Raw genomic sequence first — 18,671 nt, forward strand, 5'->3', positions numbered from 1 at the left:
GTAAAATTAAAGAATGAAGGGAAAGTTGACCATAAAGCTTTTCCTTATTTTCCTATTTAAGCAATAATTTCTACCCCATTCAACCCCAGATGTTTTGCATTTTTCTTATGAATTTAATCATATATTATTTTATATTTTCATATTTGGAGTTGAGAGAAAACAGTTAACTGTTGGGAACAATTCGGGTCTGTAATAACTCCTCAGAGATTTCTCATAATGTACCTTGAACTGTCCTTCAAGAATGAAGGAAGCATCTTCTTACCTTTCAAAGATTTCCTGTTCTTACCAGACTACAAAACCTTCCCTAATCAAACTTTTTTCCAGGGAGCTACTTCCTCTTGCTTAGTCAGGAGGGGAAAGAAAATTGAAAAACAATGGTTAAGAAATAAAACTGTCTCCTGCATATATTAACACCTAAGAAGATAACAATCTTAAAAGTTTGGGTAATAATTCAATTATGTGGCTCTTCTTTGAGGAGATGCTAATAGTTCCTCTGTTCCTAATTTTTATGTCACAACAGGGTCAACCTAAACCATATGGCATCTAAGAAGATCTTTGGAATGACGCACTTTGTGGGGACAACCAGACTACATTGGAGCAAGCACTAAAGACCTGGTTGTTGTTCAGTTGTGTCTGACTCTCCTTGCCCCATTAGGGGTTTTCTTGGTAAAGATACAGGAGTGGTTTGCCATTTCCTTCTCCAGCTCATTTTAAACATGACAAACTAAGGCAAACACGGTTAAGGGACTTGCTCAGGGTCACACAGCTACTAAGTATCCAAGGTCAGATTTAACCTCACAAAGAGGAATCCTTCTGATATGAGGCCAGGTATTCTATCCACTGCCATCATGTGTGCTATGATCTAGTAGCAGAAACAGAATGATTCTTTGAAACCACAGATCAACCCAGGGAAAAGGTTGAATAGCTTGGAGGACAGAAAGCCATATATTTGGCTGTTATGATATTTTCATCCTGTGGCTTTACTGTTAATAAAATTTTCTTTCTTTGAAATTAAAATGCTCGACTTCCTAAATGACTATGTATCCATGAAAACAGAGATGGCTATAGACCACAGAGTTCACAAATAATTCTGTTTTCAACTGTTGAATTCCTGAAAAGATCATAAGAAAAGTCTGTGGTTTCTTCAATAACCACAGGGTAAAATATGTTAAGATTCAGAGTAGATATTTTTCATCCATTTGTTTTCTTCTGCAGATCCAGTATATGTTCTCCACATTATCTTACTGTCTATACTTATTTATTTATTAATACTTATTTATTTGCACAAAATACTTGTAAGGCCTGGAGAGACATAAAGATAAAGAGATAATTAAGGCACAGGTCCTATCCTCATAGAGTTTACACTGTAGCAAAGAGAATATGACACATATACAAAATGGCAATAAATACATAAAAGCAGACTAGAATATTAAAAAGAACAAAGTAAAATCATTACTAAAAAATCATTACTAAATGCCCCCTCTAATTCTTGAGATCCAGAAGAACTGTACAAGACTTATGGTGCATCTCAACCACTAAGTGGTGATGGATCCACATTTATCAATGATAGAGACATGATCCTAGAGAGATGGACTGAATACTTTCATAGTATTCTTAGCAAATCATTTTCAATCAGTGCAGAAGCCAATGACCATTTACCTCAAGTTGAGGTCAATCAGTCCCTAGCTGAAGTTCCAACTGAAGAAAAGGTTTTGAATGCCATTAGGTTCCTTTCAAGGGGCATAGTACCTGGTGCTGTTTATTCCAGCTGAGATCTACAAGATGGGGAGTCCATTGCTCATTCAAAAATTGACCGAAATTTGCCAAGTTATATGGCATGAAGAATTCAAGGATGCCTCCATCACCTATCCTCTAAAGGGAATTGATTGTCTTGTGACAATTACAGGTATTTCTCTTTTAGGCATTGCTGCTAAGATTCTTGCCAGAGCCCTTCTCAATAACTTGATCCTTCAAATCTCCCTGAGAGCAAGTGTAGCTTCAGAAACAGTGGAGGAACAGTCAATATGGTGTTTGCCATCTGGCAACTCTAGGAAAAAAATACCAGGAACAAAACAGAAGTCTATATATAACATTTGTAGATCTGACCAAGGCCTTTGATACTGTCAGTCATGAGGGCTTATGGAAAATTGTGTCAAAAATTTGGTTAGCTGGAGAGGTTCATTAGCATTGTATGTCAATTTCATCATAGCAGGGGCAGCTAGGTGGCGTAGTGGATAAAACACTGGCCCTGGAATCAGGAGTACCTGGGTTCAAATCCGGTCTCAGACACTTAATTACCTAGCTGTGTGGCCTTGGGCAAACCACTTAACCCCATTTGCCATGCAAAAACCTTAAAAAAAAAATTCATCATAGCACACCTGCCCAGGTTCTGGATGGTGAATGATACTCTAGAAATTTCTTGGTCACCAATGGAATCAACCAAGGATGTGTCCTTACTCCCATCCTTTTTAGCATGATATTTTCAGCCATATTATCAAATGCCTTCACTGAGGATGAACACTACATCAAGTTCAGCTACTGCACTAATGGCAAAGTAGAGAAAGTGCTGGTTCATGATTTTCTCTTTGCAGATGATTGTACACTTAATGCAGCCTCTGAAGGTGAGATGCAACAAAGTGTGCATGAATTCTTTGCTGCTTGTGCTCATTTTAGTCAACAGTTAACAGCCAGCCATATGTGGAACCAACAATTACAGCAAATGGAGAAGTGTTGAGTATTGCAGACAAGTTCATTGACCAGGCAGTGTCCTTCCATTGACAATGAAGTTGACCCTCGCATTATCAGAGCTAGCTCAGAATTTGGGAGGTTCTGAAAGAATGTATGAGAGAGAATGCAACTACAAAGGGTTGTACATATGGTTAGAATGCCAGAAGTACACTTGTCAAAAAGACTATTTTATGGAGAACTCACATGGGGCAGGCACTTACATAGGGGTCAGAAGAAGCAATAAGGTGACACCCTGAAGGTCTCATTGAAGAACTTTAGAATTGATTGTACAGAATGAAAGACAATGGCATGAGACCACCAAGTAAGGTGTGCCCTCATCAATGAGGGTGCTGTGCTCTATGGGGAAGGCAGAATTGAAGCTGCTCAAAGAAAACATGATATACATAAGTTTAGAATAAACACCCCAGGTATTCACATAGACTATTTGTGCCCAACCTGTGGTAGAGAATTCCAAACTAATATTGGTCTGATCAGCCACTAATACACTATAATTCATCTCAAACATAGTGGTGTCATTTTGGTCTTCTTTGATAACAAAGGACCAAAACCAACCAACCAACTTGGTAAAATATAAATACTTATATCTCTCACAACCTTTTAAGGTTAGATATTCAAAAGATGGTACTTGAATAAGTCGTCTTACTTGACAACCTTAACTGAATTCTCTTGGCATTTGGTGGGGGGGGGGGGGGGGGAAGAAGGTAATCTGGACTACCTGCTCAAATACACATGATTTTCCACCTCTGTCTATTTATTATACTATCTTTCTGCTTAGAATAACAAAAAATTTCTCACTTGATCCATTCACGCCTGTTAGATATTGTCCTCCCTTTTGTAACTTAACTCCTTGAGAAGGCTGCCTTGAATGGTTGTAGCCCACAACATTTTCAAGTGCAGCCAGAACCAGATTTAAATGTAATCAGGATATATTTAACATAGTAAATAAAAATACAATAAAACATAAATCGCATTAATCTGTGTGAATATGCAGCCCCCAGAGATACTTAAATACAATTTAGTGGTCCTTATTTCAATTTGAGTTTAACACCATTGCTTTATGTTATTTCTCTTGATGATCTCATCTCATACATCTTCTATATATTCAATTATCAACTCTGTATGAATGATTCATAAGACCTACTTTTTCAGTTCTATCCTCTCCTAAACTGCAGACTCATAATCTTTCCCCTAAAGCATTCCTCTTCTAACTTCCCATTACTGTCAAGACCACCATAATGCTCCATGTCACTTAGGCTGGAATTCTAGGTGTCACCCTTGCCTCTTCACTTTCTACCCTCCCATTCCCTGCCCTATATAATACATTATGGAGTCCTATCAGTTCTATCTTTATATTATCTTTTGTATAAATCCCTTTCTCTCCTCTGGCCCTGCCATCACTAAAGTTCAGGCCCTCATCACTTCATTCCTGGACTACTGCAGCAACCTTCTGGTTGATCTCTCTACCTCAAGTCTCTCCTTATTCCAGGTCTTCACTCAACTGTTATATGGATTGTCCCATTTTTTAATAAATAAACTATAAACATAAAATTCCATGTTTGACATTCAAAAGCACTTTATAACCTGGCCCTCTCTTTCCTTTCTACCCTTTTGGCATTGTATTCTCCCCTCCCCTATACACTCTGATGAATTTCTCACTGTTGTTCCTCACTCAAGACACTCTCCTTACTCTGTATATTTTCACTGTCTATCCTACATGACTGGAACTCTTCTTCCTCATCTCCATCTCCTGCTTTTAAGTCCTAGATAAAATCCAACCTTCTTATGAAGTCTTTCCTGATCTATCTTAATGCTTGTTCCTTCCCAATGCTAGTTATTTCCAATTCATCTGGTCTTTATTGTTTATAAAGTTATTTGCTTGTTGCCTCTCCCATTAGACTCTGAGCTTCTTGAGAGCAGGAAATATCTTCTTTCTTTTTTATATCACCCAGTGCTTATTAACACAGTGCCTGAAACTTGATAAATGTACCTTATCAATTGACTAAAATACCTTTTCTTCACTTTCACTTACTATCTAACTTCCAATATTCATTTGAAATGCTACATCTTCCAACCGATCAATCCTTATCTTCTCTTCTCTCTCATGGACTGAACCATTCATATTCCAACCAACAAACATATATCATGTGCAAAAAACTGGGGAAAAGGGCAGTTAGGTGGTGCAGTGGATAGAGCACTGACCCTGGAATCAGGAACCTGAGTTCAAGTCCAGCCACAGACACTTAATAATTACCTAGCTAAGCCACTTAACCCCCACTTGCCTTTGCAAAAACTAAAAAAAAAAAAAAAAAGAAAAAAAAAACTGGGAAAAATAAGAATTTAACCCTGCCCTGGAGGAGCTTACATTCAACCAATTCTTTCTGAATATGGCCTTATACCATGGTTACTTGTGTACATGATTTGACAACTTTCAATTCTCAGAGTACTAATATAGCTCCCTATAAAGCATAAGCAGTCAGTAAATATCTGCTACTCTCAATTTTTTTTCCAATGACTAACAAGGCAACAGCCTAAAACATTCTTAACATTTACAATAAACATTATGTAGCCACTCTGAAAATAGTCAAAGAATTCTTAGCTCTCATCAAGATAGGTATTCCTTCCAGCAATAGGCAATACAACCCCTCCCAGTTTTTTTATTCTTATATAACTTTGTTCCATGAAATAAAATCATTTCAACACTGAGAATCCACATACTCAATGTATGAGTATTAAGAGTAATTTTTTAAGGCTTTTTCTCAGGGAACATTTAATTTTTAAAGTTTCTGAACCACTAACATTTTATGCGTTGCTGGAATTTTTCACCCACAAGTTCTAGTTTAAAAAACTATTCTGTTTCCACTTACCTACAGATCTTTGACTTCAGCCTGTGGCCATGTCTCCCTAATCATAAAACAGAAGGAATTTCCAGTAGTATAAACTTAGGGAGAAGCTTTTTTAAAATGTAAATAATTTTATATCATCTATTTCCCCCTCCCCATCTCCAGTCAAACACTGCAGAAGTTTAAGAAAAATTTCTTCCTTTTGTACATCTCAGTATATTCAAGATTATGTCTCAAATGTTTTTTACTAATATTTTATTCTTTGGGAAGTCTTATTTCAGGATCATAAAAAAGTCCTAAATTGAAAACCCAGTTTTTCCATTCCAGTTTTTTAATACTCTATTGGGATTCAAATTGAAGCTACTCTCTGAGAATAAAGTTTAATGTTCTGGACATTCATACCACTAAAATGAGTAGTCAGAGGGTTTGGATAATATCAGAGTTTTTTTAATTTTAGGGAAATAAATTCTTCAAATTTTCAGGGAGACAGGATATGAAGGGATAACTTTTACATAGATCTTTGGGAAATAATTTTTTAAAGAATACAATACTAAGAAAACTTCAAATATAGAGTTGTTAGAATAGTTTTCCTTAATTTAGTAGGGCTCTCAAAACTAAAGTTTTACTATGATTTCACATTCTGTAGAGTGTAAGAAGAAAATCTGAATGCAATTGTCCTTTTTATTGTTATTGTTATTGAGTATCTTATTTAGGAACTTTGTTACAAAACAAATAAATTTCTCTTTGATAAAGATCTCAGGATCTGGATATAATTTTTTTTATTGCAAAATCCTGTGGATATTTTGTTGGCAAATAATACTTTCAAATGTTTACTAACAAACCAGTCCTGGTTCTTCAGTCTTTTTACAAAGTTTCTTGAAGACAAAAAGAACACAGAAGCACTTCCTATAAGTCTTGTGATAAGGACAAGGTAAGAAATCCAGTCCCACAAAAAAGACATGTTCAGGAAATGGCCAATCAAAGCAACAACAATTCAACAGACACTTTTTAAGGATTTATTACCTTCCATATTCTGGCTTCAAACCTCCTCATTCAAACAAAATTTCTTTCTCCAAAGTTACCAATGGTCTCTTAATTGACAAATCTAAGTTTGCTAGATAACTAAATGCTAAATATTCTATATAACTAGGTGCTAAATACTGTACTATACAGACAAAAACAAAATCATCCATGACTTTAGGAATGGCAAAAAGTAAGATAAAAGAAACAACATCCCTGGCATGGGAAACAGTCTGTGTAAAGGTACTGAAGCAAATAAGTAATTTCCTATGCCAGAAAAAATAAGTCAGCCACTTTGGCTTAAAAACATAATACATTAGTGAGTAATGGGGAATCAGCCTGGAAAGTATCGTAAAGGGCTTTAAAAGCAGAGAAATGTTTGCATTTCATCCTACAGGCTAGAGGGAATCACTGGAGCTTTTTAAAGCCAATTAGGAATATCCATATAAGTGAATGAAGTAGCTAGCTCTCATAAGATTCCCTTCCAATCCTTCTGTCAAATGTTTTACCTCAACATTCTACCATTAGAGAATCATTTCCTTTAGGTCTCAAAAGTACTTTGATATTAGAAGACATTCTTGGGGCAGTTGGGTGGTGCAGTGGATAAAGCACTGGCCCTGGAGTCAGGAGTACCTGGGTTCAAATCCGGTCTCAGACACTTAATAATTACCTAGTTGTGTGGCCTTGGGCAAGCCACTTAACCCCATCTGCCTGGCAAAAACCTCAAACAAAAAACAAAACAGAAGACATTCTCCACCATTCCTTTGAAGAAAGAAGAGGGAGGGAGGTGGAAGAGCGTTATGGTTATGAAACATTTGGTATATACTGTCATATTTTTTAAACTATTGATTTTGCTTTTAAAAAAGTCTCTTCTTCCTTTTATTTTTACTTTTAAAAAATTCCTTGGTTTGGCTCTCTGAAAGGAAAGAAGAAGAGGGATCCGGAAGAAAATATAGGAAATTAAAAAAAATTATCAATAAAAGTTTAAAAAGAATAATTTGGTCTTCGGGAGTCCCTTATTAGAGAATGCAAGTACCCCATAGAAGGGATGACACATTGAATTATCAACTAACACCTTACTTAACATGGGTTAATTTAACAGAAAAAGACCCTTCCCTATGATAATAAGACAAGGAACAAGCACTTAAGGAGATGTGAAAAGGATAGTAGAAGCAGTAAGGAAAACATATTGCATAAAGAGAGAGAAAATTATTGAATGGAAAAACTGTCTAATACTGTCCCAGAAAGTTCTTGGTCATCAGCAATGCCTAGTGGATAGAAGAAAACTTCATCAAAAATGTAGACAGCAAATAATAAGACCAGAAATATACAAGATGTAAGATGACCACTACTGGCCTGTTTTGACAAGATTCCATCTTTAATTACATTTTTTAAGGAAGAGAAATATTGTCAATAAATGAATTATGTCAAAGATCTACAAACTTCTATCTGAATCAGTCATTTCTATCTTCATCAGATATAAGACATTAAAGTAGCAAAAACTTAGAATTCCATATCCTTTTCTTTCCTCCTCTACTGGTGCCCAAAGGCTACTCTCTTTGACTTTAAACTATACATGAACTACAGCTCTGCAATAGTGGGAGGAGTTTCCATACCAAAAGCTCTTCACCCTGCTGAAATCACAAATTGATATATATATTAATACATAAATATATACATATAAACTATATCACAAAATTGAGGCTTAAAACAAAATAGAGTTGTTCATGATAAATTACCATTAGCACTTTTAGAACAAAACATCTACAAAAAGTAGAGAACAAGTTCTTAGCCTGACTTACCAGAAAACCTATACTTTCAGGGAAACTGATAATAATTGAGATGAAGAGTAAAGTATTCAGTAAGCAATATCGAAAACAGAATTATATTTAGATGAGTTTTAAGTTCTACCTAGTTGATTATACAAAAGTCATAAAGTTATAAATTAAGTTATTGAATTTTGTTTTAAATTTTTTCTGTCAGTTTACAATATGACTCTTTTATATTAATATCTTTGTTTTCAGGAAATAAATACTTGTCTCATGTTTTATTTACATTGTACAAAGTGCCTTTTTTTTACTTTCCTCTTTGAGAAGATCTACATGAGAATTTAATATGCTGAAAGAATATTATAAAAAGGAGCCTAAACCCTCCAATTAAAGGCTTTCTCTAGTACTAAATCCAGTATGAATTTTTTGCATGGATAAAGTCTAGAGATAAAGGATTACTGGAAAGGGAGTAGGTAAAGTACCTGAGTATCTTGGGTCCATCTAAATATCACATGTATATATGTGTGTGTGTGTGTGTGTGTGTGTGTGTATAAATATAGATACACATATATATATAGGCATATAATCACATATATATATATATACATATATATATATATATATATATATATATATATATATATATATATATATAGTATCTTGAATACTTTAAAGTATTATAAGTCAGTCCAACAGACTAGATCTCATAGGACCAAAAAAAAAGTTTGTCCTGGAAAAAAAGAAGATCACAACATCAGGGAGGTGATGCCATGACAAGCACATGAATTGAATTTGAGTGAGGGGATGCTGTGCCAAGTTACCAGTCTCACTTTCTCCTCTGGAGTCATCTGGATCCAGTGGTCATATATGAATCAGGACAACTGGAGATGACCCTGGAGGTAGGCAATCAGGGATAAGTGATTTGCCCAGAGTGACACCCTTAGTTAAAGCTGAGCGTCTGAGGCTGCTGCCCTATATAAGATGCTGAGATATTTGTTTATTATTGTCAGTTACTGGTAAATATTCCCAAAGACTCAAAATCTTGAAAAGAGTTTTCACACAACTGTGTAAATACAACTTTCTATATATCAAGGCTTCCTAGAACTGGGACTTGTGTGGCTATAATATGGCTATAATTTCGTGACCTCTAGTATTTTGTTCCACATTGTGTAATCTATAAAATGTTAGTGATGAAGAGAAAACTGGGCATGGGAATGATGAGATCAGTTGGAGACAAACTTTGTAAATCTTTTGTCTGCATTGTAAAGGGAATCTTCCATCCTTTATCATCTAATTTAGGCCACACCTAAGGGCCTGACCTTCAACCTGATTTGGGTTGCATTATTTTTTTGGTGGGGCAGCCAGGGAGTACAGACTCTAGAAGACCACTCAAAAGATACCCCTCCCCAAGAGGCAAAATCTCCAATGAGGGATTTGGGTCATTCCCAGGTCACCACCCCCTCCCATGGACTCCAGGAATGAATTTAAGGAGATCAGAGAAAGGGGCTAGCCCCTTTTACCTTCCAGCCTCCTACTGAACCCTGGCCAGCTAGCCTGGCCAATTCAATCAACAATCCATATGGTCTTCTCTTTAAACTCTTTTAACTTTTCTATCACTTTCTTAATATGCTGCAACTTCTTTTAATAAATCTCTATTTTTCTTTCCAAAATCTGCATTCTTGAGTCTGAGTCGCGATTCTTCTTCATGGGGCAAAACAGAACCCAAGAAACAAATCAGTGGCAACACTAGCATCAGTAACTGTGATTTTTTTTTAATTTAGGTAACACATAATGGAAACAATGTTTTCCTTAAAGAATATCTCTTTCTTATGACATAATGGCCTTATTAACTTTTCTTAGATTTTTTTTGTTTGAATTTTTATCAAATATTGGCCTTTCAAAATAAGGTCCATCCTCTTCAATGCCTAATGCAAGCAATCCTCACTCATGTCTTTATGAAAGTCTGAAGTAGAAATCGGTCTCTTCACCTCTATCAAGCCACCTCCTTCTCCCTTTTATTCTAAATATTGGTAAAATATCAAGACTTTATTTTTTCCATTTTGCAGATGTAAGCTGTTTAAAAACGGCAATGAACAGATTCCTACACCAAAATCCTAATGCAAACAACTACTCTCACAGCTGATATTTTCAGGTCTAGACTAGAAATTCAGATGACAGCAACTTCTAGACTCTACCTTTCTTTATTTTTCTCCCCCCAGTACTCCATTTCTGATAATCTTTCTTGTCTAGTCTTAGTATCCCATACAATTACAGCACTTATCTAATATTTATATGCTGGTGAACTAACTCAGTGGACTGACTACTTGTCAATTTGAGCATTATTTATCTACTTTGCTTTTTTCTGACATGGATGATTCCACAAGATTGAACCATCAATGGATTTGAGATTTTTGTTGTGAATCTGACCTTATTACAATGAGTGCATTGGCAAGAGCATTCTGAAGCACCTTAGCATTGATTGAAAAACTATGATTTACATTGTATACGAATCATCTTCCATGATACTGATGAACACATTTTGGTGATTCTAATCATGAGGGTTGGAATCAAGATCTCTGAAGTTGGTGCCATAAATTATTAAGTGAACTGAATTAGGTTTATCATAATGATTACTGTGGCCAAATAAGACTATCAAAATGCTAAAACATCATCCCAAAAGTTATTAGAAAAATAAAAAAAGACTTTTTTAGAGGGTCATCTACACCAAAACCTTATTGAATTTCAGGGGGATATGACTAGATTGGCTAACAAGCAAATAAGATCTTTTTTTTTTTTTTTTAGGTTTTTGCAAGGCAAATGGGGTTAAGTGGCTTGCCCAAGGCCACACAGCTAGGTAATTATTAAGTGTCTGAGGCCAGATTTGAACTCGGGTACACCTGACTCCAGGGTGGGTGCTCTATCCACTGCATCACCTAGCTGCCCCAATAAGCAAATAATATCTACAAAAATGAACTGAGGAAAAAGTTGGATTTTGATAGGATAAGTTAAAAAGATTAAGCTCAAAACTGGAAAAAATATGAATAAATAATGACCAAAGAAAGTTGCTGATGTGGTTCAGTCATTTTTCAGTTATGTCCAACTCTTTGCAATCCCATTTGAGGTTTTCTTGGCAAAGATAATGGAGTGATTTACATTTCTTTTTCCATGTCATTTTACAGATGAGGAACTGAGGCAAAGAGGGGGGAAATACCTTTCCCATGATCACACAGGTGATAAGCTTCTGAGACCAGATTTGAACTCAGTAAAATATGTCTTCCTGACTTCAGGCCCAGAGCTCTAACCACTGTACCACCTACTTGATCAAAGAAAATCTATATTTAAATCATAAAAGACATTGGATGATTTTTCTTCTATATTCATCTATCTTACTAGAACAATGGGGGGAGGCAGAAGAGAAGGAATTGGAGGATAAGGGAGGATTATTTAAACTCCTAGATATTTGAACCAAATTTTAAATCAATTAAAAGAACTGAAACCAAAGGTCAAGGATGACTCAAGAAAACATTGGCCAGTCATAGATCACTACATCTCTTTTCCTCTTCTTTTTCTACAAAACATGTCTACAATATAATTCTTCACAATTGACCTTAGGTTTCAATTTTATTCTTTCCATACAATAAGTAATAAATAATTCAACACTTAAGAGAAGCAACATGTGGAGATCAAATAATCATCAAATGTAAGAGAGAAATTGGTCATGGGCTACAATAAATTGAAACATTAATGTGTTTCAAAAGTTTTAAATACTTTAAAATACATAATTTTAAAAGTACAAGCATTTTCAAAATTAACTTTCCAAAGAAATAAGAAATATTTTGTTCACTTACAAGATATTTATATAGATGATTTTCTACATAGATTTTCCTAATCTGCATTTCTTTTATTACTTTTATCTCTGCATGCAAAGCAACCATGATGATCAACTTATGTACTCTTGTGGGCTCATTGATCTCATGACTACACTGTACAGGATTGTATTACAGGCCTGAAATAATTCCAGTGTCACTGAGTATCCACCCAAAGACTCACATGGTGGGGGGGGGGGGGGGGGGAAGAAATATAATAGAGATAAAAAAAAAATCACCCTCACAAGTACCTGAGATATTTAGAAATGCAACTCTGAATTGATCATTTATGAAATTATTAAATTGTGAACTAAAGGGAGGCAAGCCTGGTTCCTTGGATATTCTCTGGAAAAGATCACAGTGGTGGCGGAATATGGGGCTGTAATCACACTTTAGTAAACACAGAGGGTGTAAGGATAAAAAATAGCACAAAAAAATAGAGACAAGTAATGAAAAGGGACAGATGTCATGGGGACAGGGGATGGGATAGTAAAGAAAAGTAAGCAGAGATGAGGAAGAGAGTGGGGAAGAGGAGCATGTATCCAGTAAAGATGGAAAAGTTCTGGGGGGCAGAAGTTTGAAGTCTCATTTTATAAGTTTAAAGGGGCTACTGCCACCCATGCTCAGGCTCTCACATTGAACTTTGTGTTAAAATTGCATCTTGTTCTGGTTCCCCTACTCACTCTTTTATAGTCAATGTAGTAAGTAATAAGCAGCATGAAGTGGCAATGGCAGGAAGTAAGATTGCAAAGGGGAACTGTAGAAATAATGTACAAATCTCCCAAAGATCAAAGGAACATAACCTATAAATGATATCCTATATTAAGCAAAAAAATCACATCTTAGTAATATGTATGGAATCGAGGGAAGCTATATAGACTGTTCTGTCAAAGTTTTTGTTCTGATGATAAATAAATCTTAGGATAAGTTCCAGATATTCTCAGTAGATTAGCAGAATACCAAACAGTACTGATAATTTTGGGATGATATGGACAGATTAATTTTAAAGTTTTACCAACAACTTAGAGATGTTTTGGATTTGTTAATGAAATAACCTCAAGGTGGCACATATAAGGATCTCAAGTTAACTCTGAGGGAGCATCAGTTAAAGGAACTGGTGATGTTTGGCATAGAGAATAGATAAACATGATACCAGTCTTTCCTAACACCTTATAAGCATGAGAACTACCCCAAAATGGAATTGACTGTCTTAGGAAATTGAATTTCTCTCTCAGTGGAGGTCTTAAAACAAAGAATGGACAACTTTTTATTGCCCGGGTTGTGGAGGAGTTTGTTCATGTTCCAACAAAGATTGGATTAAATGGTCTCTGTATTCCCTTCCAATTCAGATTTTGAGAAATTTATGGACAAACTTGCATTAGCAAAAGATATCCATAACTACAACTATGAATTAGCTATAGCTTTAAAGTTTTAAAGAATTTTAAAGGGTCCCCTAACTTGTCTTTTTGAATTGCCATACTTTGCAAAAATACTGGATCCAGAGTTGCAGGAGACCCTGAATGTGTCAAGCATAAAACCCCTCTTAAGCTAACATAATTTGTTTTTTGCATTCCAAACTGGACTTCCTGTGAGTCCTTGAGAATCAAGACAGGCCCAGTTAGTCTGCACTAAGCTGAGAAGTTGCTTAGATAAGCAAATAAGTAAATAAGCAAACCATCATATCTTTTTTTTTAGGTTTTTGCAAGGCAACAGAGTTAAGTGACTTGCACAAGATCACACAGCTAGTTAATTATTAAGTGTCTGAGGTCAAATTTGAAATCAAGTCCTCTTGACTCCAAGGCCAGTGCTCTATCCACAGCACTACTTAATTGCCCCTAGACCATCATATCTTCATAGTCAAGCAGTTTCCAAGGGAAAAGAATGTGAATTTTGTAATGGCCACAGTCTCCCTTTCCAGGGGGATTTTGTCCTTTTCCTACTTTTCTGCACCTGTCCTCCTCCCATGCCATGCCCCTTTAGGTGAAGATTTGTGCTTCTCCAGTTCCTTTAACTGATCCTCCCTCGAAGCTAACTTGAGATCCTTCACTATCTTTATTGTTCTCCTTTGGCTGTTCCAATTTTTCTCATTTCATATAAGATATTTTAAGTAGCCGTTTTCTGGTTCTGTTTTCTAATCTGTAAAATGAGAAGGTTTGAGTAGCTGATCTGTAAAGTCTTTCAGTTATAAATCACATGCATGATACTATGACTATTTATTTTGAATTTAGAAGACAGTTTAGAAGTTGTACTGTCATAAATATGCAAATTGGGGTGGCCCAGTGGAAAGAGCACCAGCCCGGAAATCTGGATAACTGGAGTCAATCCAGCCTCAGAAATTTAATAATTACCTATTTATGTGACCTTGGGCAAGTCACTTAACCCCATTGCCTTAAAGAAATAGAATTTTAAAATAAATAAATAAATAATGAAACAAATATACACATTTCTGTATGGATTGCATACTATTTGGGTTCCTCAGGCATGTTAATTTCTCTTATTATAAATCTAATTTTCATGTCAATTTCATGAAGCTATTATTATCTTTTGACAGAGGTAAGCAAGAATGGAAGCCAAGATTAAAGGGAGGCGTCCAAATTAAGCCAAATAGATTTAAGCATATCTAGAATGCAAAATTAAGCTGTTATGGTATGTGTGGGATGTGTAATCAGTGGTGGTTTCAATGAAGCCTAAAATCTACAGTAAATGTGGCACATTCCTCCCTTCTACTTCTGAAGTTCTTTAAGACTTTAAGCATATAGACTTAATGACAATCTTAAGTACTCACTCATACAAAGGATCTGTATTGGTCAAGTGAAGCATTTGACTTTTCACAAGTTGAACAGCTATTAGTATATCTTGTTCTACAGCCATAGGAAGAACAGCATAACCACAATAATCTATATGCTCTCCTAGAAAAGAAAAAATCAAAAGCATTTTGTAATTATCATGGGCATCAAAGAAAAACTGGCATGTCAATATTAGGAAAAAATTTTAATGCAAAGTCAGGTTTAAGGGAAAATACAGACTAAAAAAACCAACACAAAACAAAGAAAAAAATCCATCCAAGGATGCATGCCAACATCCTAAACTGTTCGGGGACCCCTTGGGCATTCTAATATGTATACAAGTTGGTCTTTCTGTGCAGTTGTTTCTAATATGTAATCATCCTTTTCAAATCACTATGTTTACACATTAAGAACAGCTAGCCAAAGAAGAAAGTTAATTCTGTGCCGGTTTAACCAAAAGGAAAAAATCTCATTCCAAGCACTATGTAAAACTTCCTCTTTTCTATTATACATCTAACATTTTTCCCCATTACCATCATAATCACTGATATTAGTCACAAAACTTTAAATCCAAAATGACATCTGGAGAAAGCAAGATGAAGAAAATCCATCCATATTCTGCAGTAAACAAAGAACCTTAGATTCTTTTACTATTAAAATTATTTTTGATAAATTAAACACATAGAAAACTTGGCATAAAACCATCTAAATATTATTTCAAAAGAATTTTGCATTCCTCTGTTAAAAAAAATACATACACAAAAATGTACATCAAATAAACTTGCCTTCTCAAGAAAGGGAGAGGGGAAAGAGGAAGAGAATTTGGAACTCAAATTTTTAAAAAGCAAATGTTAAAAATTGTTTTTACATATAATCAGAAAAAATATAAAATTTCTAAATGATAATAACAATAATAATGTATGCAGTTGTCTTCTACTGATGAATCAGATGTGTTTCTTCCTAATTGGGATTTAAGCTGAAATTAAATCAGAATTTTGTTCCACTTGAAATAAAAGGCATAAACAGATCACATTTCTTTCAAACACCAGTCACCCATAGGAACTATTTTTAAAGTAATCCAGACTTGTTGCAAAAAACCTACATTGTCTTACAGGATACTCTCAACTGAGCTTTTAAAGAGTATCCTACTAGCAATTTTGCAACTCTTCTTATTCTCACTAAAGATGAAACATGACCATGAGGAATATGGAGTGCTTGGTTTCCACAGAATGTAAGAAGAGATTGTTAGTTGAAATATATATATATATATATGTATACACACACACACACACACACACATACATACACAAACATACCACAAAGACGGATCTGTCCAAGTATTGGGTGCCTATGGGAGGTATGTGAATGTAAAACAAAAGAATTGACTCCAACCAGATCAGACCTGAGATTGGATCAGGCTTGGTTCATCTGGTCCTGAGTTGACTAGGGTCTTTGTCCTTTACAAATGACATATTACTATACACTCCATTGCACGTATTAATATGATGACCAGGGCAGGGAAAACATTACTATAAAATGGTATAGGGGTCAATGTATTGATTAGAAACCCAGACCAATGACTGGCACAAAGGGGAAGAACAAGCCTTTCAAACTGTATATAAGACTAGATACATTGTTGCAATTAGGGGCCTTTTTCCATTAGGTCCTCCGCTGCATAAAAATTTATTAATGAAAACTATTTTAATCACTCTGGACAAAGTATTTATAATTATGAGCCATTTATAACAATTTTGGGACCTGTGTCTGGGATTATAATGCAAAATTCTTTAAGAGTTTTCTGAAAGAAAGCTAGAAAAGAGCACTTAGACCTGTTTGAATTCAAGTAAATTCTGGAGAAATAACTGAGAGATCTCTGAAAGACCTGCCTGGGAGAGCTGAGTGATTTAAGTGCTTAAGGGTAAAAAGAGCAGTAAGAGACAATCCATAAGGGTGGCAAAGTGGTGGCCCAAAAAGTACTTTAAACATTGGATGAGAAGTCCTCATGCTGGGTAAGGGATTCAAGGGGGTGAAGTATCCCAAATGAGAGGCCCTGTGTTTCAAGCTGCCTGGGCCAATTCTGGTCTTGGGGTTTTCCAGGGACCAGGGACCCCGTTTTCTCTTAAATGGTTTGAGTCTTAAACTGTGGGTGGCTATAAGGTAAGCCAGAGAAATTTCAGAAGGTGGGGGAAAGAAGACCCACAGTTTTCTCTCTCACTAGTGGAGCAAAGCTTCTACCTGAATGAGTAAGTGGCAGCTGCCCTGGTGTGTGGGATTGGGGGGAGGGGGGAAGCAAGCTCCTAAAGAGACAGCATCACTAATGGTTGATGCTTTTATCTAGCAGGGGAATGTTGCGATGAATTGAAAAAAACGCCGTGGAGTTAAGAGAATTGATAAGAGAATGAATTTTAAAGGTTAGGAGAAAGAGAAGATGATTTTGGGGATGTGAGGGATACAAGAGGAAACCTGTGAAGTTATAGAAGGGAAGAGTTCTTACTCCCAAGGTTGTCTGGGGAAAGCCCCATGCCTTCTCCCTGGGTTAGGGAGGTGGATGCTGCTCACACGGTGGCTTAACCTCACGCCATTCCCCAATTCCCCATTTCATTAGATTACCTATGTGTCTCAGAGTTGAAACTGGAGGAGTGTCCCACCCATAGAGAGAGAGAGAGAGAGAGAGAGAGAGAGAGAGGAAGGGTAGGCAGGTGATTTGGCTTTACTTGATTAGCTGTAAAGGGGAGATATGAGGTAGGAAGGCAAGAAAAATCATATACACATATACATTTATATATATAAATATATTTCCAAAATTGTGAATATAATAATAATATAATTATTGGGGAAGATTTTTGAAAGGAAATCATGTTAAATTGATCCCTCTATTCTGACCACGTGGCCTAAAGCACTAGACACTCCAACCCCCATTCCATTTTAAAGGTTAACTCATTTCTGAATTGGATTTTTGGAGATCATTCTGAGGATTTTACAAGGTTATTAGTGTTGTTAAATTCTGACAGAAATCTTTATACAGAATGGGAGTAATTAAGCATTGTTAAAATTATTTCATCTAAGAGAATGCTTATGGTGGTAATTACTGTGGTAATTATTGTGGTAATTAGGATTTATAGCATGTGAAATAAACTTGGGAATTTATAAGTTACTGAAAAAAAAATATGTTATCAGGAATATTTGCTGATTTCTTTTGGGAAAGAGAAAAACCCTCAGGAGGGAAAGTTTCATAAAAGGCACTTGTGTGGCGGGCTTATTAAATTCTCTAATCTGTGAGCTAATTTGTTTTAATGTTAAACCTAATATTGATGAGAATTGATTTCAACCTATTTTAATTAATGAAACTCAAGGACTTTAAATATTCTCTTGTTAAGTTTTTGAAATGTGACTTTGTTGTGTCAAAACCAGAGACTATATTGTCAATGATCTCTTTGGTCCAGAAAGCATGTAAAAAACACCTGGTGTTTATGGAAGGGAATATATACATCTATCTAGATAGATATATATGTATATATATATATGACCAAAAATAGTTTATTTGATTTCTGTCATTTGAAAAATAAGAAAATAAGATCTTGTTCTATTTAAATGTAACACTGAATGGCATCAGTAAGAGTTTACATTGGGGTTTTAAAAGTA

General features: G+C 35.5%; 1 protein-coding gene across 2 annotated transcripts in view; it reads right to left on the reverse strand.

Annotated features, from left to right (window-relative positions):
* GALK2 (galactokinase 2) overlaps positions 1-18,671 on the reverse strand; it is a 178,030-nt gene that overhangs the window by 123,799 nt on the left and 35,560 nt on the right. For both annotated transcript variants that reach the window (XM_074234713.1, XM_074234714.1), the window contains one exon: positions 15,029-15,152. In XM_074234713.1, coding sequence (XP_074090814.1) covers positions 15,029-15,152 — 124 coding nt within the window. The remainder of the gene's footprint in view (positions 1-15,028; positions 15,153-18,671) is intronic.

Source organism: Macrotis lagotis, chromosome 4 (genome assembly GCF_037893015.1).
Source record: "Macrotis lagotis isolate mMagLag1 chromosome 4, bilby.v1.9.chrom.fasta, whole genome shotgun sequence".
NCBI classification, from domain to species: domain Eukaryota; kingdom Metazoa; phylum Chordata; class Mammalia; order Peramelemorphia; family Peramelidae; genus Macrotis; species Macrotis lagotis.